The 20040-nt window shown below is 39.9% G+C and overlaps 1 protein-coding gene across 1 annotated transcript in view; it reads right to left on the reverse strand.

Annotated features, from left to right (window-relative positions):
• CPNE8 (copine 8) overlaps positions 1 to 20040 on the reverse strand; it is a 357582-nt gene that overhangs the window by 1546 nt on the left and 335996 nt on the right. The window contains exons 18-20 of the mRNA XM_088480178.1: positions 12061 to 12118; positions 10533 to 10606; positions 1 to 2159 (exon numbers count right to left, since the gene is read on the reverse strand). The exon at positions 1 to 2159 is cut by the window's left edge and continues 1546 nt beyond it. Of these exons, the coding sequence (XP_088336304.1) occupies positions 1971 to 2159; positions 10533 to 10606; positions 12061 to 12118 (321 nt within the window). The 3' untranslated portion in view covers positions 1 to 1970. The remainder of the gene's footprint in view (positions 2160 to 10532; positions 10607 to 12060; positions 12119 to 20040) is intronic.

Here is a 20040-nt window from a genome sequence, read left to right on the forward strand (position 1 = left end):
ATTTACTGTATAATTTACTGGATATATGAAAGAAAAATTTTGTAAGATGTGTAAATGTTTCTACTGCAATTCCAGATATTAATTAAACAATAACAATGGTGTCTCTTGATTAACTTTGCAAATGTATTCACCACAAGCACATTCTGCTTAAATATTAACATGCAATTCATGTTCCCATTAAATCTGTCTAATTTTAATAAAATATTGAACGGTTCATTGACATTGAAACTTATAAACTCAATCAAAGTAATTTCACATGAGCTAATTTAGTAATTATATATATAACAAATTGCACAATTTTGTCATTTTATTTGAATCACTCCAATTTTCAGCATCTTAAATAAGAAACCTCGTAAGTGTTTTAATTATCTTAATATAATAAAAAAATTAAGATATCAGATTACATAAGTATATACTGTATCCTCTAAAATTGTAGATATAATTTAACTCTGCAAAATACATGTTACCATGCTTACAAAAGAAAGGGGTAATTACAGTAAATTTTGTTTTAACAGTACATCATAGAAATAGACAAAATATGTATGCATTTGTTATGCAAATAAAATTACAATACAAAGCAGTTACAAGGTCAACACAAAAAAAGATAGAATATCTTCCATCATTTAAAGGCAATTCACAATCATTTTGAGGAACTGGGTGTGTATTTAAGGCAATTAGTTCTAGAATAATGTATTGTATTTGTCACAAAATAGCACAAAACTGTGTAATATTTGTAAAAACTGTACATGCAAAAACATTGTATCTTTATATATGAACAAGCATATATATATATATATATATATATATATATATTTATATATATATATATGTATTTGGGTAATTTAGTAAACATAGTTTTTGTGTATAGTTACACAGACATACATTTCTTTTTACACCTCGGCGCTCTTAAAGTCCTGCATTAGCATTACTCATATAGAGCAATGGAAGACCGATTTCTCAACACATCCTTATTTTCTCCATCTGTGGTTCTCTATGACATTAATGTGATTAGGTGCCAATAATAAACCCCAACATGTTGCATTATCATCTCTTTGACATACAGATTAAGACACCATGCACCCGTTAAAGCATTACAAAATAAAATATAAAAAGATTTTTTTAATAGAAATCTAAATTTAAAAAAAGTCAAGCAGATATATTGATAGTTTGACATTTTCTTTTCTTTTTTTGTTTGATAGGTTACTATCAGTGATTTTAATTTGATAATTTGAAAAGAGGGTTTATTAAATTATTTGTTAGACAATAAATTATTCAGGGTAAAATAATTTTTTTCTTTGTTAAGTACTTAATTTTTTTAAGCCATTTTTTATTTGTATTTTCATTTTCATATGAAGACTGGTTAACAAGTGCTGAAGCTCAGGTTTTTCTTTCTTTACAAGAGATGTGAAATCACTTGTCCATGTCTCCTAAAGTTTGTGTAAGAGATCCTTAAAAGGGATATTGCTTTATGTAGCTATATTTATTGCCAGCTAGAAGACAATGGATTTTATATAATTTAAAACTTTTTTTTAAGAATTGTTACAAAAGTACTGAAATTTAAAAATTAGTAACATGTAAACATTGACACCAAGGAATTGCATTCCCACATAAGAATATCTCGGTCAGGGAGAACAATAAGGTTTGGAACAAAAGTGTGACTTGTGCTTTCCCCAACAGTTCTAATAAAAATTAACAGCCACAAAAATAAGACTCAGATAGGAAACAGTTTTTGTGTATTTTTTTTGTTTTCCCTACTGAGTATTTAAAATCTTTCTATTTTTTCATATATCGATAATTACAGTTTTGGTCTGTAAACAGAATTTTTTAGATCCAAAAAAGCATTCGCATTTTCATGCATATGAGCAGGTCTTTTAAAGGCTCAGTCTTAGTGCACCTCACTTCAAAGCTGGCCTGGCACTGGCAGCTTCCAAGATTTCACAAAAAGTTGGAAGAACTGTACTTTATATTAGTCAGATCTGAGTCTGTAGTAAGTGCCCACTTGGTGTGTAAGGAGGTGGAGCAGGAAATGGCTTGAATCCTCTGGATCTCATGTACAAGAGAAATTGGTCAGGAATCTCAGCTAAGACATCCTTGGCTAGCCGTGCCATGCTCAGTACGTGGTTTCCAGTTCTGTCAATGTAGTCTCGGAAAGGTACAAACTAAAGTAAAGGAAGATTAAAGAGAAATGTCACTTTCCTGTGCTAGGTCCTCTCTAAATGAACCATGCCTAATGACACCAATGTGATATTCTGGAAATTAATACTTACTGAAAGATTAAGATTCTCACAATATGTCTCAAATTGCTATAGCAACTTTAGTCTCAGTCTACTGAATTACAGTATCTAATACTGACATGCTTCATTAAGAGTGTGTGGGATGACTCTAAAATAAACATAGCTCTGAGTGCTCTCTTAGGGGTTGTATAAGTGTGGGTTTATAGAAGTAGAGATGTTGCCCATAGCAACCAATCAAATTCCAGCTATTAATTCCTAGAAGGTGCTAGATAAATCATAAGTAGAATCTGATTGGTTGAAATGGGCAAGAACTTCACTTCGATAAACCCACACTTTAGTAAATATATACCCCTTATGCTGGCCACACACCAGGATGATATCATTCATACCAGCTAACTAGTTGGCTGGTTGGAATGACAATCGTCTAGTGTGTGGGAGTAAACGATAATCAGCCATTTGCTCCCACACGCAGAAAAACGTCCAGAAACGGTCATTCTAACTAGTTTGTGAAAATCAAACATGTTTGATTTTCACCAACTATCGTTCTAGTGTAGGGGGAACTGTCCCCCCAACAGAACAATAATTAGGTGGACACTGGCCGACAGTGTCCGCCTACTTCTTCACCATGCACCTTAAGAAGGGTATAAACAGCGCTAAAACGTAACAAGTAAATGCATATACAGAATGGAATAGATTAGACAGTAAGTATTTAATGAGTATGACGAATAGTATTCATATCTTGGTAAAAGAAAAATTACATATTGCACATGAATAAATATAAATACAATATCAATATATGATAGGCATATGGGACAATTGACATTTAATAAAAGTAGAAGACACTTGTTCCTAGTAAAGCCTTTTAAAGTGCTGTAATTGGTTGGTTGATGTCACATTAATATCTTGACACATTCTCGTATAGTTACCACTATGATCCAAAATAGAGGGGTCTTTAGCAGAGATGTCCTGCACGCTGGTAGTCCCTTAGTAGAGATGGACCTTTGTGGATGGAGTTGCTGAGTGTGTTGTTAGTGACAAAAAAACACCATATTATATCCAGTGGGTAGTAAGAAATTCGGGGCTTTGTTCAGGTGTTCCGTGGTGAAGATAAAGTCCCAATGCAAGGTAAAGTCCAGTATAGATGCTTTCTGACGCATTTCCCTGTGTGTCCCACAGCTTTTTCAAAGATTGATTATCTGTACTTCTAATGGGGTTTTTCTATACCCTAACCAATATGGCTTCTAATTAAGACACCCCACATTTATAGGATCCTTTAGGTTTAGGTTGTAACCATAATAATTCTTTATTTGAAGATTGTTTACTGATACAGTTTTTAAATGGCTTGGAGCTAATATGTTTTTCAAAGATTTATTCTTTCTGAAGATAAACTTGGATTTTGGAGGTCATTGTGTGCTTAGAATATTGTCCTGTTTTCTTCACCGTGCACCTGCCAGTCTGGGATCCCTGTCAGCGGGAGTGAGGATCGGTGCTGCAGCTGGATCAGTCCTACAGCGGTGCTGAATTGAACTTCAGTTACTTGTCTGCCACACTAGCTTCACCCCCGCAATTGTAGTCCCCCACGATTGCAATCGACGCCCAACCGGCACCCCTTCTCACCCTCCTACCGCACACCCGCTATCGCAGCACCTTCCTCTCTCCCCCCAGGACTCCCGCATATCCGCCATCGCAGGACCTTCCTTACACCCCCCCCCCGGATTACCGCACATCTGTGATCATGGCATACCCTCTCCCCTCCCCCCCTCAGACCACCGGACTCCTCAATAGCGACTCCTCTCCACACCCTGGGACCACCACACCCCGCGATCGCGGCTCTCCCCCCTCCCAGATCAGCATACCCTTGAAGTATATACTGTAGCTGCCTTTTGTCTTTACATACAAAGCAGAGAAATGGAAGTGTATCTGTTCTATATAAAGTCTTGCTTTTGGGTCTCCAAAACAGCACAAGAGAGAAGGGAGATGCTGGTCTAGGGCCCCCATTTATTAATGACAGCATTTGCAACGCGATCAGGACACCCCTGATCACATTGCAAAATGCGATCATAGTGCCCTGATGTATCATCCGGCAGACATTGTCGGGGGAACCGTCTCCCAGCTAATAAAGCAATGTGTAGCCCATAGGCTACAGCGGCTAATGCCATCTTCAGATGCCGTTAGCTGAGGGGGCCAATATCGGGAATGCATCGTATTTCAGACATTGGTAATATGACAGCATCGCATCCCCCATAGAAACCTATGGGGGAGACGGCTGCCAGCGGGAATGGTGGGATCGCATCAGGTATCAGAGATACCTACTGTGGTCCCTCCTTAATACATCTGGGGGAAACTTAATATTTGAGGTAAACCCCTGAAAATGGGTGTTTTCGGGGATTATACCTCAAATTTACAATAATAAATGGGCCCCTAGGTCACCCACCAAAAGATGATGACTGGAAAACTATTACAGAAAAAATAGCCTCTGCTGTATCTTAATTTTAACTTTAATCAAAGGCAATGCACATTAAATATACTACAGAATATATTACACCCCAGATAAATTAGCCATGATGTATACCAATACCAATTCTAATAACTGGGGGGATTATTATTTTTTATCTGTTTGCAATGCACCAAAAAGGGTTCATACAAAGAGTATACTTCAAAACAGTACATTAAATTACAGTACATGCGGCATCTCACCTCCGATCCCCTCCCCCCGTACAAGCTGAACAACACCACCGAGCCTCCCTCTTACTGCAAGTGTCTCCTCACCTGTGCTATCACTGCCCTCCCCAGCACAGCTGGCACTGCGCACCCGCCCCCCTGCAACTTGCACCGTGCATATCCCCCCTTCTACAGCTGGCACTTGGCATACCCCCCCTTCTACACCTGGCACTGTGCACATCCTCCCCCAATTAAGCAAATCTGGCACTGTGTACCGTGCACCCCCCACCCAGTACAACTGGCACTGTACACAGGAGGGTCCCTGAGCCCGGGAGCTTACCACAACGGGACTGTCTTCCCAATTCCCACACAGCCCTATATTTGGCGTGTGGTTGGGGGGACCCTCCTGTTGAATCGCTCTCTCAGGTGGCATTGCTGCAGTATGTGTGTATATATATATATATATGTGTATGTATATACACACACACACACACACACACACACACATACATACACAGCAATGGCCAAAAGTTTGAGAATGGCACAAGTATTGGTTTTCACAAAGCTTGCTGCTTCAGTTTTTATGATGGCAATTTGCATATACTCCAGAATGACATGAAGAGTGATCAGATGAATTTCAATTAATTGCAAAGTCCCTCTTTGCCATGACAATGAACTTAGGCCCTGATTCAGAGCCGGATGTTCTGACAGAGTGCTCGCTCTGAATCAGGGCCGGCCTTCTTGTTTTTTAGAGCGGCCTCCTGGCCACTCACACAGCTGTGGTGAGCGGCCAGGAAGATGGCCGCGATGGTCAAGACCATCGCGACCATCGGGCTTGCGACGAGACCCTTGTGGTAGGGTCTCGTTGCCGTAAGCACCAGAGAGATTTCAGCTCTCACAGAGCCGAAATCTCTCCCACTGACATCACTTGTGATGTCAGTGGGCCGCCTCCAAACGGAGGCGTTCACATGGGAACGCCTCCGTTTGGGCAGCCACTCCCCTGGCCCGCCCACCAAAGGGGGCGTGCTGTCACTCAACATCGACAGCACGCCCCCTTTGGTACGAGACCCGGAGCGACGGATTGCCCGTCGCTATCCTGGTCTCGCGCATGTGCACGACGGAGCTGGCACCGTCGTGCGCATGCGCACTGGGTCACCATTGACCCGCTTGCGAGCGGGTTTGAATCAGGCCTTTATTCCCAAAAACATTTCCACTGCATTTCAGCCCTGCCACAAAAGGACCAGCTGACATGTTAGTGATTCTTTCGTTAACACAGGTGAGAGCGTTGACGAGGACAAGGCTGGAGATCACGCTGTCATGCTGACTGAGTTAGAATAACAGAATGGAAGCTTTAAAAGGAGGATGGAGCTTGAAATCATTGTTATTCCTCTGTTAACCATGGTTACCTGCAAGGAAACACATGCAGTCATCATTGTTTTGCACAAAAAGGGCTTCACAGGGAAGGATATTGCTGCTAGTAAGATTGCACCTAAATCAAACATTTATCGGATCATCAAGAAGAGAGGTTCAATAGTTGAGAAGGCGGTTTCAGGGTGCCCAAGAACATCTAGCAAGCGCCAGGACAGTCTCCTAAAGTTTATTCAGCTTCGGCATCGGGGCACCACCAGTGCAGAGCTTGCTCAGGAATGGCAGCAGGCAAGTGGGAGTGCATCTTCACGCACAGTGAGGCGAAGACTTTTGGAGGATGGCCAGGTGTCAAGAAGGGCAGCAAAGAAGCCACTTCTCTCCAGGAAAAACATCAGGGACAAGCTGATATTCTTGAAAAAGGTACAGGGATTGGACTGCTGAGGACTGGGGTAAAGTTATTTTCTCTGATGAATCCCCTTTCAGATTGTCTGGGGCATCTGGAAAAACGCTTGTCCATAGAAGGAAAGGTGAGCGCTACCATCAGTCCTGTGTCATGCCAACAGTAAAGCATCCTGAGACCATTCATGTGTGGGGTTGCTTCTAAGCCAAGGGAGTGGGCTCACTCTCTTAATTTTGCCTAAGAACACAGCCATGAATAAAGAATGGTACCAAATCATCCTCCAAGAGCAACTTCTCCCAACCATCCAACAGTTTGGCGACAAACAATGCCTTTTTCAGCATGATGGAGCACCTTGCCATAAGGCAAAAGTGATAACTAAGTGGCTCGAGGAACAATACTTCGAAATTTTGGGTCCATGGCCAGGAAACTCCCCAGACCTTAATCCCATTGAGCTGTGGTCAATCCTCAAGAGGCCGGTGGACAAACAAAAACCCACAAATTCTGAGAAATTCCAAGCATTGATTAGGCAAGAATCGACGGCCATCAGTCAGTATGTGGCCCAGCAGTTGATTGACAGCATGCCAGGGTGAATTGCAGAGGTCTTGAAAAAGAAGGGTTAACACTGCAAATATTGACTCTTTGCATAAACTTAATGTAATTGTCAATGAAAGCCTTTGACACTTATGAAATGTTTGTAATTTTACCTCAGTATACCATAGTAACATCTGACAAAAAGGTCTAAAAACACAGAAGAAGCAAACTTTGTGAAAACCAATACTTGTGTCATTCTCAAAACTTTTGGCCATGGCTGTTTATCTAAATAGTCTAGAACCAAATAAAATAAAGGGGGCGCACCATCGTGCATCAAAACATTTTGTGTACACACACACACACACACACACACATATATATATATATATATATACACATATACAAAACACAGAAGGTGGCACTCAGCCTATGAATGGTGCCAAACGATGCAGTGGCTTAATAAATCATCAACTTTTCGGGGTAACATACCTCTTAATCAGGATGCAAAAACAAGTGTATACGACAAACAATCACACTTAAATAACTCACCCCCTAGATGCTCTGTCTCCACCCGCACGCCATCTCTTGTTCAGGTCAGTATGCTTCTGGTCACAGAAGCACTCACGGCCCCAGTAGACACATCATCACGGGATTGACACTGCATTGTTTTGCACCGTTATCTGCTGCCTTCTGTGTTTTGTATATTGTGGGGGTATTTTTCCCCTCAGGAAGGCACCGGAACACGTAAAGTGGTTCCATTACGTACCTTGAATGCCGGATAATTGTTGGATTATATATATATATATATATATATATATATATATATGTCAGAATGATGCCCGACACTCCGTACTTGTAACCTTATTCATGTGCTGTGGTGCCCTCTTTGGGTGACAGCACACACCAATGTATGCAGAGAAATCAGGCGGCACTCTGCAGACTTTTCAATAACGTTAATAGTCCTTTATTCCAATAAAGGACTATTAACGTTATTGAAAAGTCTGCAGAGTGCCGCCTGATTTCTCTCTCTCTCTCTCTATACATATATATATATATATATTTGCACACACACACACACTAGTCAATTAGCTGGGTCACCTCAGTCTCTGGCTCCGCCCCATCCCACCCTCCACTACATCCGGCCATCTGAGGGTGGCGTAAACTAAAGGAGCCAAACTCCAGAAAGTTTGGTACATTGGAGTCAACTCGTCGTCCCCATTGATAAAAATGGGGACTGCAATCTGCAGCATCATTGAGCCTTTGCAGGAAATTTCTCCTGCATTAGGCTATTAGTATATAGTAGCAATACATAAAATTATGCAGAAACTACTGTTTCTGCATAATTTTATAAAAAAAGGGCTTGATAAATAGGACCGTTTGTCTTTCATGGTCAATAAAATAAAAAAAATTATAAAATACCCCACTTTTATTGAACAATTAAAAAAAACCCAAACAAATATTTATTCAAATCATGCAGAAGTAGGCCGGCACTCTCCGCCTACTTCTGTGACATAAGAAGTTGGACAAAAGTTGGCTGGTCTGATGGAAAAGTTGGTTGTTTGGTTGAAACGTTGGTTAGATGTGTTTTAGTTGGACAGACAAGTTGGATGGTTGGAGGAAAGTTGATCTGATGTGTGACCAGCTACACTCTCCACATGTTTCATACCATTGCAATCTCACAAATTATCAGAAGTACAGAAACATAACTAAGGAAATTAATGATAATCAAAGACATTTTAGTGGATAAATCATGAATATAAACTGTAAATTTAAGAGAGAGGACATACAGAAATTACAAATAAATGATTTAATAATTTTTGCAAATAGTCAGGATTTTGGAAGGTCTCATATTAATTAATGAAATTAAATTCATAATCATCATAACACAACATCTCTTTCAATTAATGTGTTGTTAATTATGCATAGATGAAATCAGACGGGCTACAAATAATCCCATTTGTGTTTTAGGGAAGAGTCCCAATGCACCCTGCACCAGATGAAGCTAATTTTTGCACCTCTGACAAATTAATGTTCTAAATCAAAATGTACTGTTAACTTTGAATCTATATCTATATTTACACATGGGAAAACTTGTGTAAAAATTACACATACACTATATGTCATGAAAAAAGTATCCTTTGCATTTTCACTGCTCTGGAACAATAATTAAAGATCAGCTAATGTATTAATTACAATACAGATGTGTCCTCATACACCTATGGTCCGAAATGCTTGCAACAACATAGATGATAGTGTTGTATATTTTTTCATAAAAAATGCATCTTAGTCTCATCATAGCCATATTCAAAGTCACTCACAGTGTACCAGAAATGCTAAGCTACTACTTTTGTCTCCCAGGAACTGGACTAAATGTTTATAAAAGTAGCATATTAAGAATAATGAAATGTGGCAATAGGAATGGTGCAGCCATTGGTACTGTATCAGAGACTATTTTCAACTCACATCTGTGAATTAGTCGCACACAGAAGTACAAGTAATGCCAGCCCGAGCAGCCTTGTAGTTTACTGTAGTTTTGATACTTTAGTCACAGGAATCATATGTATATTTACATTGCAAAGTTCATGGGGCCAAATATCATGATTTGAGTGAAGGCTATGATAGCACACAGGGCCATAACTAGGGGTGTGTGATGGTGTTCCGCACAGAGTGCAGGCCCGTGTGGACGGCACCATCGCTGCTCCATGGTCCCTTCATCTGGCTAGCAGGGTGCTTGGAACAGCACCTTGCAACCGGAATCGATGCTGCAGTGTCGCCCAAAGCGTACTCTGAACACTGTAGACATGGACACCGCTACCTATATAGCCCCTCATCCTGATGATGCTTAGGGCACTGCAGTTTTCCCGGGCGCTGGTTGGCACTGTCCCCTCAGCATGACATCAAGTGGCATAGCCGGTACAGGGCGGCTTGGTCGGCACAGGACAACGTAACAACCAGTTACAGTGCTGAGGACACATCTGTATAAGGACATGTTCACAAACAGTCTCTCCAGAAAATTTAAAGAGCACTGTTGGTTGTTATTAATTTAACCTGTAATGTGCTTGGTTTCAATTTATATGTTAATGTAACATTATTACAATTTTTATTAAATCCTTATTTACAAGAAAAATCATTACATTTACTGTTAAACTAAATATTATTAACCTAGTTTAAGTCTTGGAATAAGCTTTGAGTCTCATTGCTGTGTATTGAAGGAATAATGTGCTACCTTTTAACAAAATAAAAACATGTTAAACATCTCACAGCATTTGTTTCAATCAGCAATTCACTCAGTGTACAAAGCATAGGTATTCTTAATAATTATCCAAATATTGTGTTACCTGTACAATGTCCCGTTCTGCGTAACGTCCTCTTGATGAAACTCTGATCTCATCTCCATCCAATTCTATCATTGCTTTAAATTAAAGAAAATAGTTTATTTATGTGTAAATCAGAAATTATAATAACGAAAATTAACAGGCATGCTTGTAATTAGAAACAGAGTACAACACATTAAAAACAAGCGGGATGTAGTTATGGACGCAATGCCGCCGGTCTCAATACCTACACTGAAATCCTGACAAGCGACTTAAGATAGGAATCGAAATACCGACGCCTATCTTAATCTCAATGCCGGAATGCCAGACCAAACGAATCAAAGCATGGGGCGCCCTTAGCATTAGCCGCGTGCGGGGGGGGTAAGGTTTAGGGAGTGTAGCGGGGATAAAATAAAGGTTTTTTTGGGGGGAGGTTGGGGTTAGGCACCCCTAGGGGGGAGGGTTAGGCACCACTGGGGGGTTAGGCACTAAGGGTGGAGGGTTAGGTTTAGGCACAAAGGGGGGGGTTAGGTTTAGGCACTAACTGGGAGGGTTAGGTTTAGCAACATGAAGGGAGGGTTAGGGTTAGGAGGGGAAGGATGGAGGGTAAGTATACTTACCCAACCCCTAGCGGGATACCAACCATCGGGATGCTGCTGTCGGTATTCTGACAGGAGGAATCCAGACAGTCGGCATTACATGCCCATTCCAAAACAAACTACTGAAATGTTTAAATAGGTTCAACAAAAATTTAAATATCCATGGATTATACTGCTTGTGCCTATGGCTTTGAGGTCATGGGGCACGGTCTTGGAATGACTTGGATACCTGTCTGTGTATAGTGCTAAGTAGTAAGGTGGCACCTTGAGAACAAAAAGATCTATCAGTGGGAACATAGGTGGCATCCATTCCACTCAAAAAAAAAAGAAAGTGAACTATTGGAAGAAGTTATACCTATATCCAGCTTATAAGGTTCCCTCTGGAGGCAAAATATAACCAGTTACCTTTTTAGCTGTATTACTCCATCTGGTCTAACACACTCTTTTTTTGACTAATATTAATTATCAAAAGAAATATTCATGTAACTTATCTCATGGAGCTGACATTCATTTTTATATATCTCACCTGTAAGCATGTCTTTTGTTTTATTGCAGTTTTACATTTCTCACTTCCTTAATACAAAGCCCTAAAGTAGAACTGCTCATTTACTTGAATTGTTTTCAGAGAAAAAATATGTTCTATGCCATTTAGCAAATAAGGCATATTGAATTACAGACAGTAAATTAACAGTCTTGGCAGGAGTGAGATAATTCTTTATGGTCATTGCCAGACAAGGAACAAGGAGGATGCTGGGTATTTATTTTCATTGACAATAGCAGGAACTAACCTATGTTAACAGCATGCACAATCAATATTATATATATCTAATAAATTATAAAGCACTGATATATTAATATAAGATAAAAATTGTTGCAGCATATCTAAGCAATATTTGACAAGCCTAACATATATAAGCTGCACAGTACATTGACTCAATAAATAAACCACTCACCATCAAATTCTGCAGGTCCCACGCCTACAATAATAATTGACATTGGATGTTTTGAAGCCTTTAAAAAATAAATAAAAAATTTGTTCAAGTACAAAATAAGATAGATATTTTAAACAAATGAAATTAAAGGAACATAGTAATGACATACTACAGTGGGAGATAAATGTACTATGTATAAACCATGGGGATAGGTAGGAAATTATTTTCTCCAGTAATGTCAAAAATGGTTCCCTTTAGGCAGAAAGTGATAACAGTCATTAAGAATAAATGAATAATTCTAGTTGACTCCAGTAAATTAGGACACCGGATATGAAAGGCAATAGTCCCATGGAATATCACCATTAATACATTCTTTATTTGACAGGTCTATCATTGAGAAGATATGTTTTATTGCACGTTAGATGGCTATTTTGTACAGAAATTTTTGTTATTATTAGGTTCATGCTGAAGAGGAATAAGCCAATCAAAAACACAGAATACATTCTACATTTGATGATAATAATAATTATATATATATACAATGGTGTGGTCTATTGAGATAATACCAGCATGATTGGACACACTAGATCACATGACCGTGTATTATTTCCCAACAACCGCACACCTCATGTCTGATCTACTTCGTACTATTATCTGAGACCCATCACAAAGCCACAGCTGTATCAATACAAAAGTGTAAACAATAACATCTCTCACAGAGACACTGCTCACAGAAAAGCAGCACATCACTGCTTAACTGACAGAAATACACTTTTCTGACAGAAAAATTTCAAGAAATGTCAAATTTACTACATATTTCAAAGGACCTGACTTCAGTCCTCACCAAAGAACTTAAACAAGACTTACTGTAACTGAGAAGCCACTTCAGAATCCAGTACAGCAAACAGTGACTATACTGTACATGCCAGCCTTAACCCTGAAGCAGCATTAAGCACTTCCTGCCAGTGCAATTCACTGTTCAACATTGTTTTCTTTCCAAAATGAGTCAATCTTACAGTGACAGTAGTCATTAATGTTCAGCTATTATCAAGTTAAATGTTTATTCATTAAAAATAATTCTAATTAAAAAGTCTATTCTGAACTATTTGTATTACATATTCTGTATCTGTTTCCCCATACATCATTCTCCACATACAACTATTTTGTCACAACAGGGGCCATTTTATACAGTAAGATAGATGTACCACTCATGGGTGTGTGGTCACGCTCTAAAATACGCATGCCTTGGGTGGTTGAACAAATTTAGCTTTCATCCTTGAATCACAACGCACACCAATGTGTGCGTATATCAGGGTGTGAGAGCACATCCAGGAGTGACAAGCTGTCAGGTGCTATGTAAGCTATTTTTGAAGGTTCCACTATGAATAGTGTTTATTTTGTTTTGTTGATAGCCCAACACAAAGAATTTAGTTTTGGATGGGGGTAAGAAGAAATATGTTAAATAATGAAATGTAGTTTAGCTGTGTGGCCAGATTTAATTCAATTAGCATTTTTATAGTAAAAACACAGATATGAGGCCATGTTCTATATGACACAGTCACACTGCCACCCTCAGGCAATGTTGGCAGGTATCAACAGCTCAAAAGGGATTTCTGAGGATCTTCTGCTTGGGCCACTAGAACCATTGTAGGACTAGATGTAATGGGAAAGCACAGATGAATTACATTTTTGGTGTTTTACTATACCTCATCTAATTCCTCCTAAAGCTAAATATTTAGTTTTAGGTGGATGTATCCTCTCTCACATTCTTTAAATATTCATTGTAAAGACAAAGAACTTTAAAATCTTGTAATAATATTATATTCATTACTGCTTTAAACTTGACAGTATAGACTATATACATTCACAATTTAAAGATCAATCACAAGAAAATGTTCCTGGAAACTACTAGCCCAACTCTGAAAAATGCTGGGTCTCTTTGAGTCCCCTTCAATTCATATTTGCTTAAGACTCTTATCTACTATATTGAAAATGATTGAACAAACCACTGTAATGGGGTCACACTCTCAATCATTACCACACTTCTTTAGGTCCAGGCACATTCGGAAGAGCTCCAGCATTTTCCAGCATAGAGTAGCCCTGTGGGAGTGAGGCAGAGCCAGAACTAGACTTTTTGGTGCCCTGTGCCAGAAAGAGCTTTGCCTCCCCCCCCCCATTTTTCAAATAGGGACATAAGATGCGGTAACACCTGCATCAGTAATCAGTGTTTGTGTTCAGGGCAGCCATCAGAAATTGTGGGGAAGACAGCCGTATGTGTGTTAAATAAAAGAGGATGTGACTGAAGGTACTTGGGGAGGTAGCAAGATGGAGGTGGAGTTGGCCAGGTAGGAGATAGGGGTGGCCAGGAGATGCCGGGGATAAAAGAAAAGGAAGCTACCAGTGAGGTTAATTATAAACAAAAAAATGACAGGCTCAAACAGTGCCCCCTGCCCTGTGGTGCCCTGTTCCACGGCACATGTTGCACCACCCTAGTTACGGCCCTGGAGTGAGGGTTGGGGGAAGTTGTTTTTGTGTCCCCCACCATCCATAGAGGCACCCGTGTATCCTTTGGAAATTCCTTCCCTTGTTGTGTATAATAACATCCCTAGTGCCAGATTTACATGGTACAAATCAGTACGCTTACAACCTCTTGAGCAACATCTTATCTAAAGAACATTCTGCAACTATACCAGGTATAATAAAGAGTAGTATGCATATAGTTGCTATAATATACCTTTAATCAGGGACACCTATGAATTACACAGGTTGTGTGTGGCTGGCTCACTTCAAGTCGGCATTTTACCTGGTTGTGATCAGCCACAGAACCTGTGTACAGTAATTAATATGTGTCCCTTATTAAAGGCATATTATATCAAGCCTTACTATATACCTTATACCAGTGGTTCCCAAACTTTTTTGAATTACGGTGCCCTAGTGCATCCGAATTGTTTTCACGGCATCCCTAAGCCAAACGTTTGTTATTGAGAAATTCCCCCAAAAATGTAGTGTAGTAGTAAAGTGAAGTAAGTTGTACTCATCTGTCATCCTTAGGTTCATGTATGTAGTGGGTGGCAGGCTTGTGCTGTCTACATACAGTATTTACATTACATTGACCATAAATAATTTGATTTGGTGCTGGACCACCAACCTCAGGTACCCCTGCAAGTGTCCCGAGACACCCCAGGGTGCCGAAGCGCACAGTTTGGGAACCACTGCCTTATACTATATATTGATTTTATTTATAAAACAGTAGGCACCCTGGATTGCCAGTTTATCACTTTAATTACGAACACATGTAAACTATTCTGTGGTTAATTAAATCCTGGCAATATGTAAATTATATATGATCAGCCATAAAGCATGTATACAGTGGTGCTTGAAAGTTTGTGAACCCTTCAGAATTTTCTATATTTCTGCTGAAATTTGGCCTAAAACTACCTCAGAGTTTCACACAAGTCCTAAAAGTATATAAAGAGAAACAAATCAAACAAGTGAGACAAAAAAATTAGACATGCTCATTTTTTATTGAGGAAAATGATCCAATATCACATATCTGTGAGTGGCATAAGTATATGAACCTTTGCTTTTAGTATCTGGTATGACCCCCTTGTGCAGCAATAACTGCTTCTAAACATTTCTGGTAATTGTTGATTAGTCCTGAACATCGGCTTGGAAGAATTTTACCCCATTCCTCCGTACAAAACAGCTTCAACTCTGTTATGTTGGTAGGTTTCCTCCCCTGAACTGCTCGCTTCAGGTCCTTCCACAACATTTCGATTGGATTAAGGTCAGGATTTTGACTTGGCCATTCCAAAACTTTAAATAGCTTTGGGTCGTTGTCTTGCTGCATGACCCACATTCTCTGGAGATGCAGCTCATGGACAGATGTCCTAACATTTTCCTTTAGAATATTCTGGTAGAACTCAGAATTCATTGTCCCATCAATGATGGCAATTCCTTCTGGGCCATATGCAGAAAAACAGGCCCAAACCATGATACTACCACCACCGTGTTTCACAGATGGTATGAGGGTTTTTATGCTGGTATGCAGTGTTCTCCTTTCTCCAAACATAACGTTTCTCATTTAAACCAAAAAGATCTATTTTGGACTTTGTTCCAATAGTCTTCTGGCATGTCCAGGTGATCTTTAGCAGACTGCAGATGGGAAGCAAATGTTCTTTTTGGAGAGCAGCAGCTTTCTCCTTGCAATCCTGCCATGCACACCATTGTTGTTCAGTGTCCTTCTGATGGTGGATTCATGGACATTAACATTAGCTAATGTGAGAAAGGCCTATAGTTGCCTTGGGTTCCTTTGTGACCTTGCAAACTATTAGACGCCTTGCTCTTGGTGTGATCTTTGTGGGTCGACCACTCCTGGGAGGGTAATAATGGTCTGGAATTTCCTCCATTTGTGCACAATCTGTCTGACTGTTGATTGGTGGGGTCTAAAATCTTTAGAGATGGGATTGTAACCTTTTCCAGCCTGATGAGCATCAACAACTATTCTTCTGAGTTCCTCAGAAATCTCCGTTGTTCGTAGCATGATACACTTCTACAAACGTGTTGTGAACATCAGACTTTGATAGATCCCTGTTCTTTTAAAAAGACAGGTTGTCCACTTACACCTGATTGTTATCCCATAGATTGAAAATACCTGACTAATTTCTCCTTCAAAATATCTGCTAAGCCTAAAGGTTCACCTACATTTACTCGTCACATATATGTGATATTAGATAATTTTTCTCAAAAAAAATGAGCATGTCTAATTTTTTTGTTGTCTATTGGTTTGCTTTGGTTCTCTTTATCTACTTTTAGGACTTGTGTGAAAATCCGAGGTAGTTTTAGGCCAAATTTTAGCAGAAATATAAAAAATTCTGAAGGGTTCACAAACTTGTAGGCACCACTGTAATATGTGTCAGCGATTACGTGATGAGCTGGCAACCTGGTAGGCTCCTAGCAAAAGAAATGACAGAATAATGCACAACCAAACCTAGCCACGTACATGTAGATTTGATCAGATAATTTGGACAACTTGCTTATAAATGAAGTGGTCTTGTGACTGGGCCAAATAGCAGGATATACACAATATGTGGATGCCTAAACTCCCAACTAGCACTATGACCAGTACTGAAAATGTCAGCACTCAATTCTCTCCCATAAGACATGAAGTAATTGTAAGATTTTTGTGCAAATGGCTTTCCTTCGTAATGAAGGAAGGAGTGCCTTGACTATATAATTATGTAAATACATTTAAAGCTTGAAATTTTCAGCAGTAAACAGGGACGATTTCGGCTGATGTGTAATGAAGCAGAGTCTTTCCTACTGCAAATTTCCATCATACAAATTAAAAAACCCACCGTATGCTATATAAAAAAAAAAGAAGTCCCTTGAAAAAAATTTAGGGAGTGCAAGTTCTCAGAGTTCCTGAAATTCGAAGAGTTGACTACTTATATTAGATGAGAGCATTAGTGACACAAATTATATGCTTTTAGCAAAGTACTATGTAATTTTCTTGTAACCACTGATTCAATTTAGAAGTATGTGCAATCTAGATTACTAATGCGATTAAATATAATTTATAGTCTGCACAATACAGAAATGACCACACATGATTTATAAGCGCCACTATTTTTTGGCTATAACTGTTCTATGAAACAGACTCCTCTACACCCAACTGCAAATAAAGTATGCATGGTCATACAGCAAAAGTCCTACTTTGTTACAGTTATTTTTAAACATGTAACCATAAATATTTTAGGTTGATCTTTCTTTCCGCAAAGGCACAGTATAATTCATAGAGCAAAACAATTAGTGTAAAACATCTCAAGAAAATGTTATGGAAGACAGTTATTATAACGGGGGTTACATGGGTTATTGCAGCATATATTGGTAAGTCCTATCCATTGTTATGCATTCAACTCCTATTAGAATTAAAAATAGGAATAAAGATGGATAACACTAAATCCAATTAAATTACTTTATGCTATAAATATACATATGGATGGATTCATTCCAGTTTGGTTACACAAACATTGCACCATGTAGTTTTTTTTAATAATATGTCATTAGTTCAGTTTTATTTCTGAGCAATCACAGTATATGTATACAGTGTCGTAACTGGGCTCTAGGACGCCCTGTGCCTGCCTTGACCCCTAAACCTGTGACAAGTCGACATGACACTTTGGGCAGCTACACAGGCTGCAGGGTGCCTTGGATACTCAGGGCGGCTCTACAGTAGCGCTAGTGGCTGCAAGGTGCCTTTCCAGACACCCTTCAAGCAACATGCAGGTAATTGCCAAATTAAAAGGTAAATTGCAATAAAGAATCCCAAAAGAATGCTGGCCTCTATAATATCTTCATTGCATCAGATATAGTTCCAAGGAGTTATTGGAACTCTGCTAGAGTTAGGAACTCCCAGTTCTTCTACAAGAAATGTTATTTCATTTCATTTCAGCTAATGTTTTGCTGTTGCTGGTACACAAATGCTGGGTGAAGAAAAGCTCCAGTGGAGTGGAGATGGAGATAACAAGTTCAGCAGTCTTTGTCACTACAGCTCTTACCAAATATTATTTACAGTATTTATGACCAGTTATTTATTCATATAGAGCACACGTAGTCCACAGCGCTTTCCAGAGAATATTTGGCCATTGACATTAGTCCCTGCCCCAGTGGAGTGTCACAATCCGGTGAAAGTGATCCTCTGTGGAGGACGGTGAGCCGGGGGGTTCAGGTGACTATCGGAGTGACTGTGGCTAGGTCTCCTATTTGCGGCCGAACCCAGGTTTGGCTAGACCTGCCCAGAGGCGCGGAGTCTAACTCACTTGGTGGTTTTCTCCAGTGACCCCTCCAATTGGGATTTGGTTTTCCGCTGCACCAAGTGAGCAGGTCGCGGCCCTCTGGACAGGTACCTGGGAATGGCAGAAGACTGGAACTATATTATGTTAAGTTATTGCTAGAACACTGGAGATACACTGGAACACAATTAGAAATCCTGATCACCGGCTTGCATGAGATTACTGAGAAAGTACTAAGAATCACTAAGAAATCCAGGAGCTGACTAGCTCAGCAGCTCAGGGAGATGTGGACACAGGCAGGTACTGGAGTTTGCTAAATATGCAGGAAAACACAACATATACTAGGGATTGCACATACAAGAGTAGAGTGGACTCAAGGAATATATTGGGAATGCTAGAAATGTGGTACTGGACAAAGGCCAAATACTGGGAGAGCTAGAAATGCTGGTACTGGGCAAAGGCAAAATACTGGGAGAGCTGGAAATGCTGGTACTGGGCAAAGGCAAAATACTGGGAATAATTATATATGCAGGTGCAGATTGCACAGACAAGACATATAGAGAAGATAGGCATACACTGGGAGAGTGCTAACTGCAAGTGCAGATTTGCACTGACAAGACACAGAGCAGATTGACACAGACATGTGCTGGGGGGTCCAGCTGTGAGCTAATTAATACCAGTAGGTAATCTGACACTTCAGTGATACAGGGTAATAGCCACAGGAAAGCTGCAATAGAATTAGCAGCACATATACAAAGACACACAGGGAAGGGACATGAAACACTGAAGTACTGTTAGAAAGCTAAAGTCTCAGAGTAAGGTTTAGCATGGAAGCTAATACAGGAAACTGGGAAACTGTGAGCAGGCTGAAGCAACACGCTGAAGGATTTAGCACAAAGCAACAGTGGGAGTAACACAGGCACTTGGAATAACGGAGTTGAACAGCATCTTCCTGGAGTTCTGGAGGTGGATTTATACCCAGGGGTAGCAGATTACTGGAGCACAGCATCAGTTGACTGAAATCATGCTACCATAGGTTAGGAGTACTGTCACATGAGAGGAACTGTCATGGCGGCGCCAATGATGGGAACTCCGATCCCCAGCACACACAGCCGACCATGGAAGCTCGCAAAAAGCACCTAAGGCAGAATACTCAGCCCCACATCCATCACTGCACCAGACGTCTGACCGCAAGGAAGTCAGGGGA

Source organism: Taudactylus pleione, unplaced genomic scaffold (genome assembly GCF_031769625.1).
Source record: "Taudactylus pleione unplaced genomic scaffold, aTauple2 ptg000251l, whole genome shotgun sequence".
NCBI classification, from domain to species: Eukaryota; Metazoa; Chordata; class Amphibia; order Anura; family Myobatrachidae; genus Taudactylus; species Taudactylus pleione.